Here is a 12685-nt window from a genome sequence, read left to right as displayed (position 1 = left end):
AAGGTTTGTGTGGCTTTATGATAGATATTGTTGATCTTAGCTACATTTTATTTGATTAAGCTCTTGGTCATAAATCCAAAACTTATATTTTGTACTTGTATAAAAATTGAGTACATTTTATGAGTTTCTAGAAATAAATAATGAAGGAAAACAGACACTACTTGTTCCTAATGGTCTTCTTGGAAGTTGCAGTCTTTGCCTGGGAAGATACACATACAAAAAGTAATATTTACCTTCAAATATATTTCATTTTTTCTATCCCTTGTCATTTTCTAAGTGGCAGGTAATAAATAAGCTAATTATTACCAAGTAATAAAAAACACAACTTTCCAGTCATTTCAACATGTAAAAATTTCATGAGAAACAGGAGGATCACAAGTTCAAAGCCAGACTCTGCAACTTAGTGAGGCCCTCTGCAAATAGTGAGACCCTGTTTCAAAATAAAATAATAAAAAAAACCAGGGCTTGAGGGTGTAACTCAGAGGTAGAATACCCCTGGGTTCCATCCCCAGTACTCCCTACAAAGAATTTCATGAAAGAAACATGGTAGATCTTAGGAATCTAGTATGAATACTAGAAAACTGAAAATCATGTGTGTGTGTGTGTCAGTGCTAGGGATCAAGCCCAAGGCCTTATGCATGCTAGGCAATCGCTCTATCACTGAGTTACAACTCCAGTCCCAGTTTTAATTTTATAATTACAAATGATTGGCAACTGTTTCCTTAATAGTTATTGCAGGAGTAGGTCCAACATGAGTCCAGATGTAGCCCTTCTCTGGCCTGGTGGGGACTGTGGGAAATGGTGAAGACCGTGACTTGAAATACTCAGAAGGTGCGTGACAAACAAACTCCAAGTATTCCATCTTCCTTGGAAGATCTTCCTCTGGCCCTAGAAGGCAGACAATGGAAAGGTTCAAGACATTTTCAACATGTGTAGTGTTTTTATAAAATGCTTGACAGGCGGGGTGTGGTGGTGCATGCTTGTAATCCCAGTACCTGGGAGGCTGAGACAGGAGGATCACAGGTTTATGGTCAGCCTCAGAAACTTAGCGAGGCCTTCTACAACTCAGTGAGACCCCATTTCAAAACTTAAATTAGCTGGGCGTGGTGGTGCACACTTGTGATCCCTGCGCTTGGGAGGCTGAGACAGGAGGACTGCACAGGTTCGAAGCCAGCCTCAGCTACTTAGTGAGGCTCTCAGCAACTTAGTGAGACCCTGTTTCCAAATAAAGTATAAAACAGGGCCGGGCCTGGTGGTGCACACTTGCAATCCCTGCGCTTGGGAGGCGGAGACAGGAGGATCCTGCAGGTTTAAAGCCAGCCGCTCTGGCTTAAGAGACCCTGTTTCCAAAAATAAAAAAAAGTATAAAATAGGTCTGGGAGTGTAGCCCAGAGGTAGAAGGGCTTCCAGGAACCCAGTACCACCAAAAAAAAAAAAAAAAAAAAAAAAAAAAGTATAAAATAGCTCAGAGGTAGAATACCCCTGGATAGAATCCCTAGTACCACAAAAATAATTTAAAACAACAAACAAATAAATATAATACAGAACACTTACATAGTTTATTATGTGCCTGAGCTGTTTTAAGTACTTTACATGTATCAATACTTTGAATCCTCACAACCACCCTCTGATGCAGGCACTATTATTATTCCCAGTTTACACATGAATAAAGTCCAAAGTCACACAGCTGTTAAGTGTTGGGCTGTGCACTGAGACAGTCTGGCTCCAGAATTTGTGTTCTGACCTCCAAATGCACTGTAATCCCAGTATTTGGGAGGCTAAGACTAGAGGACTGAAGGTTTGAGGCTAGACTCAGCAACTTAGCGAGATTCTATTTTAAAATTAAAACATAAAAATGGCTGAGAGTAGCCAGGCTTAGTTATGCACACTTGTAATCCCAGTACTTGGGAGGCTGAGGCAGGAGGATTGCAGGTTTGTGGCCAGCCTCCGCTAATTAGTGAGGCCCCTGCAATTTAGTGAGACCCTGTTTCAAAACATAGAATAAAAAATAAGGTTGGGAGTGTAGCTCAGAGGTAGAATGCCTGTGGGTTCAACCCCTAGGAGACATAGACAGACAAATGAACAAACAAATAAATAGAACTAAAATAGGTTTGGGGAGCCGGGTGTGGTGGCACATGCTTGTAATCCCAGCATTTGGGAGGCTGAGATAGGAGGATCACAGTTCACGGACAGCCTCAACTACTTAGTGAGGCCCTTGTAACTCAGTGAGACTCTGTTTCAAAATAAAAGAGAATAAAAAATAAAAAATAGGGCTGGGGGTATAGCTTGGAAGTAGAATGTTCCTGGGTTCCATCCCTAGTACCACAAACAAACAAACAATAACAACAACAAAAAGTGGGGAGGGGGGGTATAGCTCGGATGTTGAATGCCCCTGGGTTCCATCCCCAGTACTGCAAATAAAAAGAAAAAAAAATTAAAAATAAATAAATAAAATAGGGCTGAGGATTTCGTTCAAACATAGAATGTCCTTGGATTCAATCCCCAGTACCACACAAAAAAATTATAAGTAATTAAATGATCTAGCTCCTGAGCAATATATATACTGTACAGTTGAACTTTGGGATACTAAGAAGAATTCTTATCCTATTTGCTTTTGGTAGGTGCACATCACTCTAAGCCAAAGAGACTGGTGGTACTCAAACCCAACTATAAACACTCTCCCTCCTATTTCCTACAGAGGTCTCTACTTTTTGTACTTGATGATGGGTATGCCTTTTGTGTTCCCCGCTCTCATGCGTTGGTATTGGAGATGGAACCTGCAGACAGTTAATTAAGGTTAAATGAAGCAGTAAGGGCAGGACTTAACTACAGGGCTGGAGTCCTTATAGAAGGACCTCAGCTACGGCAACAAGGGGCCGTTGTAAGCCAGGAAGGGAGGCCCCACCTCCTCTGCCCTCACAGTGCCTGCATCTCAGACCTCCACCTCTGAACTATGAGACAGTAGGTTGCCACTGAAGCTGCCTAGTCTTGGTTTTCTGTTATAATAGCCCAAACAGATTAACACGTTCTTTTACATGATATCAAAGAGTTAACTAAGTTCAGGAACCTGTACCATTTGCCAAACTCACCTATGATATAGGATGCAGGGTCAAACTGGTCCCTAGGACTGGAGAGAGTGGGAATGAGCCACGTCAGCGCTGCGCTCTTTTCACAGTACTGGTCCTGGATAAAACCCCTGATCTGAGCATAGTAGGGTTTCCCATCTTGTTCATCAATGACAGAAACAACATCACCAATTTGGTAATATACTCCCTGGGAGAAATAGAAGGTAATTCCATGTATAAAATTAAACTAGAACATCACAGATACAAATGAAACTTCTTTAAATAAGAAAGCAAATCTTTTCAAGGAGGTAATAATAGGTATAATATATCCACATTTAGGTTTGATGCAAATTCTAAACTTGTTTCACGTTTGAATGAAAAAAATGGCACACACACATGCATATATGATAATTTGCACCTGGATAAAACATTTGTTCATACAAAATTATTTGATTTTTATATCAAAACAGAACTATCCCTACTTTTTAAAAAATACACTTCATTTTTTTGGAGTAGAGTTCCCAGCAAAATAGAGTGGAAGAGATTTCCCTCTATGTCCTTACTCTAGCACAAGCACAGCTTCCCTCTTCATCAGTGTCCCCCACCAGATGGGTATGGTGGCACACTTGTTACAACTAATGCACCAACACTGACAAGTCATTATCACCCCAAGACCAGAGTTTATATTAGGGTAAATCTTGGTGCTATGTATCTGTGGGTTGGGAAAACATATAATGATGTGTATCCACACAGGGGTTCCAGTGGTCTAAATATCCTCTTCCAAGTTATCCTTACTTTTCCACCCAGAGTCATTAAGCTATAGAAAAAGTGACATCCTTGCCAGGTATATGCTTGTAATCCCAGTAGTTGGGAGGCTAAAACAGGAGGATCACAGATTTGCAGCCAGCTTCAGCTACTTCATGAGGACTTCTGCAACTTAGTGAGACTCTGTTTCAAAAGAAAGAATAAAAAATGGGCTGGGGATGTAGCTCAGAGGTAGAATGCCCCTGGGCTCAATCCCCTGTACCTCCGTACCAACCAACCAACCAACCAACCAACCAACCAACCAACCAACCAACCAACCAATAAAAGGCCTAAAAGCTGTTCAAAGCAAAAACTGCAGACAACTCAGTGGTCTTTCTACTGCCTTAAAAATCAGTGCTTACCTGGGGCGGGGGGGGGGGATATACTATTCACAACTCCCTCAGAACCACATAGTGAAATAGATGCCATAAATTCAAACCAAAGAAATGACAAACTCTTGACTGTAATTGGTATCAGGATGTTTACCCTTAATTACCATATACTTTCTAGACTCAATGCCACATGCTCTTCCATTTCCTGTTCAGTTTTATATCTTTTCACACTTGTTACTACTATTTCTGGCATTCAAGACTTTGTGTCCAATTCATTTCCTATTCTACTTCATATTCGACTAACTAATCCATACATGTCCTTTGTTGAACCTCCCTAAAGCTGGGCATGGTGGCACATGCTTGTAATCCCAGTGCTTGGGAGGCTGAGACAGGAAGGATTGCAGATTTGTAGCCAGCCTCAGCTACTTCTTGAGGCCCTCAGCAACTTAGTGAGACTCTTTCAAAATTATGAATAAAAAATTGGGCTGGAGGTATAGCTCAGAGGTAGAATGCCCCTGGGTTCAACCCCTACTTCCCAAAACAAAACAAATACATCCCTAGAACCAGGCATAGTGGCACATGCCACTGAATGAAATAATATACTTTAAATGCTTAGCTCATTGCCTGATACACAGCGAGCACACGCTAAACCTAGCTATTTTGTTATTAACAACGTATGAAAACTGAATGAAATGCTAAAAAAAACCGAGAGATGTTTGCCTATATAGAGACTGTTGTTTTCTTTTTTGTTCGTAGTAGTGGGGATTGAACCTAGAGGCATTCTACTATACCTCCAACCCTATTTTATTTTTTAGAAACAGGGTCTCACTAACTTGTGGAGGGCCTCCCTAAATTGCTGAGACTGGTCATGAACCTGTGATCCTCCCGTCTTAGACTCCCAAATGCTGGGATTACAAATGTGCATCACCACACTCAGCTTAGAGACTGGTTTTGATTACAGATTGTGCTGGGTCAGGTATAAAGCACTAACACATACCACTGGCTCCCATGTGACATTCAGACCCCAACATAAATGGTTCCTGCTTATGCCAGGCCTTGAAGGTCTTTACATTCTAACTCCTGCCCTAAGCTTCCAGTTTAAAAGTAATGGTATGTCACCTCTCTCACTGAGATCACAGATATCTGTGGGTTTTGGCCCAAGGGAACCTGAACTTCTCTTAATTTGCTGCCTTCAACCATCACTGAAATCTTAGGTTTCAATACACACGTCAATAAAACAACATAGAAAGTAGGCCTCCTATCCTTGAAGAAGGGTACAGAGAAATTGATAATGAGACCTGGGCATGGTGGCACATGCTTGTAACCCCAGTACTTCTCGTTTTATCCAAACATCTTGTATTCTCTCACTATGAACTTCTAGTAGGTGTTAATCCCTACTACTGCCTTTACTCCTCTTACCATCTCTGCTTAAAGGCATTTTAAAATCTCTGGGCCTGCTCTATCCACCAGACATCATGGTCTCCATCCTCTATACTGGTCTACACCCAGCCTCTACTTCTCATCTTTCAGTGCTATCGTGCTGCTAGGACTGCTCACCTTGTCATAGCTCTGCACTCTATCTTAGCATTGTAAGAACAATCCCCATAATCTACACTAGAAAATATACTTAATACCCTCACATCATATTTCTTTTTTTTTTTTTTTTTTTGGTGTGGTACTGGGGATTGAACCCAGAGGTGGTCTACCTCTGAGTCATACTCCCAGCCTATCCTTATTTTTTTTTTTTTATTCTTTACTTTGAAAAAGGGTCTCACTAAATTGTGAAGGGCCTCACTAAGGAGCTGAGGCTGGCTGTGAACCTGTGATTCTCCTGTCTCAGCCTCCCAAGTACTAAGATTACAAGCACGTACCACCACGCCCGGCCTCACATCTATTTCTACATGCAACTCTGCCCACCTCGCTGTTTTACAACAGCTACCTATGGGGACAGTTTGAAAGGAAGCACTTTGTGAAAATGGAGTAGCAGAGGCATTTAGACTAGGCCAACATTTTAGTGGCACATTGTACAACTACACAGAAGCTTACCTTGTAGAAGATTGACTCTGTGGTGATTATGGTAGAAACGGACTCAGGAGCTTTGATGGGCTATGAGAAAACAGGTGGAAACATTACCACATTCATGACATGTAGCATATATAGTATGTATAGGCACATTTGGGAGGCTGAGACAGAAGATCACGGTTTGCAGACAGTCTCAGGTACTTAGTGAGGTCCTATGGAACTCAGTGAGACCCTGTTTCAAAATAAAGAATAAAACACAGGCTGGGAGTGTAGCTCAGAGGTAGAATGCCCCTAGGTTCCAACTCCAGTACTGCAAAATAAATAAATAAACAAACAAACAAATAAATAAATAATGAAATCATTTAAGAGAATGGTTAGTTTAGGAAAATAATTGATTCATATTCATCAAATTTATTATTACAAGTCAGTAAGATTCACTTTTCTGGGGCTATAATACCATGAATATAAAAATGATGAGTTCTAGTCTTACTGTCTATTTAGATCTTTAAAGAGGTAAAAAAGTTCCTATTATACCTGGCCATATTAAAAAAAAAAAACATAGTCTCTTCCTTTGCATAGAACCTGATTAAATGGGTTCAAGGTTGTTATTTCTTTTAGATTCATATTTTACATGTTCCAGGGGGGAAAATAGGAGCTAAAAAAAGAGAAAGTATACTATTAATATTATAAATAGCAAGCCTGCTGAAACAGCCCATTTTTTGGGGGGGGGGTCTGGCCCACTCCTCAGAATTCTACAAAAGGGGATCCCAACAATAGAAGCCAAGTTCAACCTTGGTGAAAGAAAGCCAGTGTCAGGACACATTACACACACATGCCATTATAGTAAAAGAAAATGTCCACAATCATCTTACATTTTTTAACTTAAAAATATGTCTTCTCCCTTTTCCTTTGGTGGAAACTTTCTTTTCAGCAGCTGGAGCAGATTTGTATTTAGTGTTCCTGAGCCGAGCGGATCTTCTGTGAATTTCCTGCTTACTCTGTTAAACAGTGAGAGACCAAAAATAAAAGAAAAATTGTAAAAGGTTGCTGTTTCAATACAACCATCTTACAAAAATTCCAGAGTACACACAATGTTACATAAAAATTTTAGCTTAAGACAGGGAAGGCCCTGGACAAGCATCTTCAGGGTCTCCTTTAAAGGTGCAAGCTGTTTACAACAAGACAGGGCCAGGAGCACACAAGTCTCGGCCAAGGCAGAACTAATGAATTGTTGGGTTTATCACAGATGAAAAAAACCATAACAACTCCCTAGTGACAGAGACCCAGTCAAGTTAAGGGTACTTATGAGGCCATTTTAAATGACCAAATAGCCTGGCGTCGTGGCACACTCTTGTCATCCCAGTGCTTGGGAGGCTGAGACAGGACGATCACAGAGGTTCGAAGCCAGCCTCAGCTACTTAGTGAGGCCCTCAGTAACTTAGTGAGACCCTGTTTCCAAATAAAGTACAAATCGGTCTGGAAGTATAGCCCAGAAGTAGAAAAGCCCCTGGGCTCCACCCCCAGTACCACAAAAACAAATAAATAAATGACCTAATAATCTTATTTAGCAGCATGATGTAAGAATAAGATATGAATGGGGAAAGAGGTCCAACACAGGCATCACGACCCCGTTTAGGACTGTGTAAACGTGTGCACATTGCGAGGTCTGGCTGCTGCTAACGGGAAATACTGTTACGACGGGGGTGTGGCTTCTGTGGGGTTTTTATTTCCCGCGTCTTTGGGCTCTCTCCGGGGGCTCACCTGCTTGCCGCCCCCGCCCCCGTTGCTCTGCGCAGGCGCGGCCGAGGTGCTGGCGAAGCTGGCGGCACCCGCGCCCGCGCCCCCGCCGCCGCCGCCCCCGGGCCCGCCGGCCGCCCCCGCGCCCGCGCCGCCCCGCGCCGCGCAGTGGTGGCACAGGATCTCCCCCTGCGGGCCCTTCCGCCACATGGACGACGACGTGGTCCTGCAGACGCTGCAGGTGGGCTTCAGGCCCAGCGGCATGGTGGCCGGCTCGGGCGGCCCGCGCGGGCGCAGCGACACGGGAATGGCGGCCGCCGGTCCCGGCCGCCCGCTGGTCGGCCCGCCACCCCGGCGACAGGAGGCGCGGAGGGGAGGGCGCCCGGCTGCCCGCGCGGGACCAGGCCTCGGCCGCCGTCCCGGAGGCCGGCCACGGGCTCCCACTCCCGGCACGACCTGGACTGCAGGCACCTGGCCGCGCCCCGCGGCGACTTCCGGTGGCGGGCGGGGCCCTGACGCCCGACCGGAAGTGTCCGCTCTGAAGCACTGGGGAGGGCGCTGCAGTTCCGTGGGCGGTCGCCTGGGGGAGCAGTTCTCAGACTTTTTAGACTAAGGGCTGCACTTGCAGGTTAAAGTGTGGAATGGCGGTTAGGTGTGGTGGCTCCTGCCCGCAATTCCAGTAAATTGGGAGGCTGAGACAGGAGGATGTCAGGTTCTTGAGGTCAAACTTAGCAACTAAAAGAAGCCCTGCTCCAAAACAAGGCATAAGAAGGGCTGGGGTGTAGCTCAAAGGTAGAATGCCCTTGGGTATCAACCCCCAGTGCCCTAAATCAAGCAAATAAAAGAAACAGAATGCCTAGTTAAATTTTAATTTCAGATAAACAACCAGTTGCTTTCTAGTATGAATGTATCCGACACAATAATTATTTACCTGCAATTAAAATTTAACTGGGTAGCCTGTATTTTTTTATTAGTTAACATATTTTTTTAAATTTATTTTTATTGGTGCATTGTAATCATACATCACATTGGAATATAAGACTTGAGAGGATATATAAGCACACATCATCCAATTGGCCCTCATCCAGTCCCCATCCCATTCTCTCCCCCTCCCTCGATCCCATGCTTGTTTGGTGATTAACTTTGATACATATGTTTATGTACCTCCTGCTTTTTAAAGAGGCTCCATCCTCCCCTATTCCATACCCTCTGATTGGTCACCTTAATTACTTCACTATAGGGCCCTTTCTATAGTTCGACCACTTCCTGTTGCCCCTTTCCTCCTAGTTATTGCTGATTAGGGGAAGCATCTGGTTTTAATTTTCTGCGATATTTCTCTGTGCATGCCGTGTTGCAAATACCGATCCCAGTTGTGTTGCAAATACGGCCCCAGTTGTGGCCTGGCTACAACTGGGGCCGTATTTGGGGCTGGCTGTTGGCCCCAGCACCAGTCTAACCCCTCGGCAGGCTCCAATCCCGGCCTCGGAGGCCCCAGCACCGGCCTTCCCTCACGGCAGGATCCAATCCCAGCCATGCTGGCCCTGGCACTGGCCTGACCCCTCGGCAGGCTCCGATCCCGGCCTCAGAGGCCCCAGCACCGGCCTTGCCTCACAGCAGGTTTTGATCCTGGCCTCGCTGGCCCCAGCACTGGCCTAACCCCTCGGCAGGCTCCAATCCTGGCCTTGGAGGCCTCAATAGCGGCCTTGCCTCACAGAAGGCTCCGATGGCGGCCAGTTGGCCCCAGCACCGGCCTAACCCCTCGGCAGGCTCCGATCCCGGCCTCACTGGCCCTAGTACCAGCCTATCCCCTCGGCAGGCTCTGATCCCGGCCTCAGAGGCCTCAATAGTGGCCTTGCCTCACGGAAGGCTCCGATGCCGGCCAGTGACCCCGGCACTGGCCTAACCCCTCAGCAGGCTCTGATCCTGGCTTTGGAAGGCCCAGTACCGGCCTTGCCTCGCAGCAGGCTTTGATCCCGGCCTCGCTGGCCCCAGCACCGGCCTAACCCCTCGGCAGGCTCTGATCCCGGCCTCGGAAGCCTCAATAACGGCCTTGCCTCACGGAAGGCTCTGATGCCGGCTGTTGGCCCCGGAACCAGCCTAACCCCTCGGCAGGCTCCGATCCCGGCCTCAGAGGCCCCAGCACCGGCCTTGCCTCACAGCAGGCTCCGATCCCAGCTTTGCTGTATCCGTCGCCGGCCTCACCCCTCGGCAGGCTCTAATACGAGTACCCTCTTCGCCCAACTATTTGTCCCACGTTCTCGAGGGTGCATGGTGGTGGTAGCATTCTGCCTCTAGGGTCATTATTTCAAAGGTTCCAGGTGTAATGCATCAGATCTCTGCCTCCCCTGAGTACTGGCCACTGCCATTGCCACTGCCTCCATCATTTCAAATCTTTCCCAAGCTCTTTTTCCACTCTGAATGTTGTCCAGTCTTCCTAAGCATGCGCAACGGTAGCATTCGACCTTTGGTGTAATTTCTCCAAAATAAATAAATAAATAAATAAATAAATAAATAAATAAATAAGGTTGGTAGGCTCCGATTTCTGCTTCTCCTGAATACAAGTCTCCACCACCAACGCGGAGACTGCTTTCAGCACCGCCTTTCTCCTTGGTCTCCGCTAAAGTCTCTCTCCTTACAGGTGATGTCCAAGATTCTTAACAATGTAGAGAAGAAGCAGTCCTCCTTAGCGGGGAGTTTTTCCAATAATTCCAGTTCATTTGGATAAGTTTTGTCTGCATCTCCAGTATCCTGGCATCTGCCACCTCCTTGACCCCTCTCAGATATTTTCCTTTTTTCTTTTTCTTTTCCTTTTTTACAGGGTCCTTCAGGGTGGAGAGGGGTTCACCTAGGGGCGCCCCGCCAGCTCCTGCCCACCCGCCCAGGGTCGGGGCCAGGGGCCCGGACCACGGGGTCCATACGGGTGGAGAGGGGGGTTGCCTAGGGGCGCCCCGCCAGCTCCTACCCACCTGCCCAGGGTCGGGGCCAGGGGGCCCGGACCACCGTAGCCTGTATTTTTATTTGTAAAATGTGACAATCCTATTCAGGAACCCTTTACACATTTTTTTTTTTGCAGGTCTGGGGATGGAACCCAGAGACATTCGACCTCCGCGCTACACCCCCTGCCCTATATTTCTTTATTTTGAAACAGGCTGTCACTAAGTTGCGGAGGGCCTCACTAAGTAGCTGAGGCTATTGGCCAACCACGATCCTCGGGTCTCAGCCTCCCAAATGCTGGGATTACAAGCGTGTGCCACCATGCCTGGCTCCCTTTACACTCTTAAAAATTAGTTTGGCTCTACCCCCCAATACTTTTGTTGTTTATATATTGTCGCGGGTGGGGAGAAATGTGCGTGGTGTGTGTGTGGGGAGAAGTAATCCCCCACCACCACCACACAAACAGACAAACAGAAAAACCGTGGATTCTTGTCCTAAGAATAAGTATTCATCGCTTGGACAGCTGCCGAAGATTTAAAGAAGTTTATTAGAAAGATAGAAATACAGAAAATAGAAATACAGTCCCATGCCAAGATGGCATGAGGGGATGACTCAAATGAGTACACCAAAGGGCTTACACGTGGACCGGACTTTTTATATCCATGACCTCCATCTTGTTTGCGTGACTCTGAGGTAGTGAATGTCCCTGTAAGGTACGTCCCCTTGCAAGGTGTGGTGAGGCGGCTCCTTTCATGGAGGGCAAGGCCAAACCCTGCCCCATCCCCCCTAGCTCATCATGTAGATCTGTCTTTAGAAAGAGGAAGCCCTAGCTCTCCTCTATTGACTTGTTAAGTACTTTGAGCTAGGTTGATTTACATTGGAATAGCTGCCTGTTTTTGGCAGAAACCAAGTCCTTTCTTTACCCATGTCTGCCTCCATTTTAACACAACTATTTTGAAATATACCACTTATTTTCTTTTGAAATATATTAATAATCAGAGCTTTCCCAAATCTTCCTAGGCCATTCCCCATACTGACACATATATTAGATATTAAGACAGATATTTTAAAGTCTAACATATCAAGCACACACTCATCAGCCCTTGGGTGAGGATACCATCGGGTATCCTGGAGCATCTGTACCTGACACCAGACGGGAGGGGAGCGGAAAGGGCAGACACCTGGCTAGCAGTGTTGGGAAGTGTTCTGACCCCCAAGACCCCCTGAAAGGATCTTGAGACCCGGCAGTCTCAGCACCACACACAGCAAACAGCCAGTCCTCTTAAGAGGATCCAAATGGCCTCTATTAATGTTCAGCCAGTGCTGCTTCTCAAGGGAAAGGACTATTCTCAGTCTCATTTTCTGGAGCCTAGTTGCACAGCCCTCCTCGGTGTCCTGGGTTTCCTAGACCTGACAGTGGTTGGAGAGATCATGGGAATATGTTGGGAGAAGAGGAAACATGTGTTAAAAGTCTGTGGTCTCACAAAAACTCATTCAGTGATTGTGGCAAACTTGGTACAAGAGAGCATTCCTACTTTACAGTGCTGTATGTGTTTATTTATTTATTTTGGAACTGAGCATTGAACCCAGAGCATTGTACTCCTGAACTACACCCCCAGAACTTAGTAGTAGTAGTAGTAGCAGCAGCAGCAGCAGCAGCAGCAGCAGCAGCAGCAGCAGGGATTGAACAAAGGGGCATTCTATCTCTAAGCTGCATTTGCAGCCCTTTTTATTTTTTATTTTTGGTGGTACTGGGGTTCCTGGAAGCCCTTCTACATCTGGTCTACACTC

At 45.8% G+C, this 12685-nt stretch overlaps 1 protein-coding gene across 1 annotated transcript; it reads right to left on the bottom strand.

Annotated features, from left to right (window-relative positions):
• Window positions 1-697: 697 nt before the first annotated feature.
• Window positions 698-8224, bottom strand: GATAD1 (GATA zinc finger domain containing 1; the record flags this gene model as incomplete). Its single annotated transcript, XM_080701382.1, has 5 exons — window positions 698-888; window positions 3090-3273; window positions 6248-6307; window positions 7096-7221; window positions 7985-8224. 5 exons carry the CDS (start codon window positions 8222-8224, stop codon window positions 698-700), a joined length of 801 nt encoding a protein of 266 aa, XP_080557508.1.
• Window positions 8225-12685: the final 4461 nt, after the last annotated feature.

This window comes from Muscardinus avellanarius (genome assembly GCF_963383645.1).
Source record: "Muscardinus avellanarius genome assembly, chromosome: 9".
Lineage (NCBI taxonomy): Eukaryota > Metazoa > Chordata > Mammalia > Rodentia > Gliridae > Muscardinus > Muscardinus avellanarius.
This window is presented reverse-complemented; position numbering and strand designations above follow the sequence as displayed.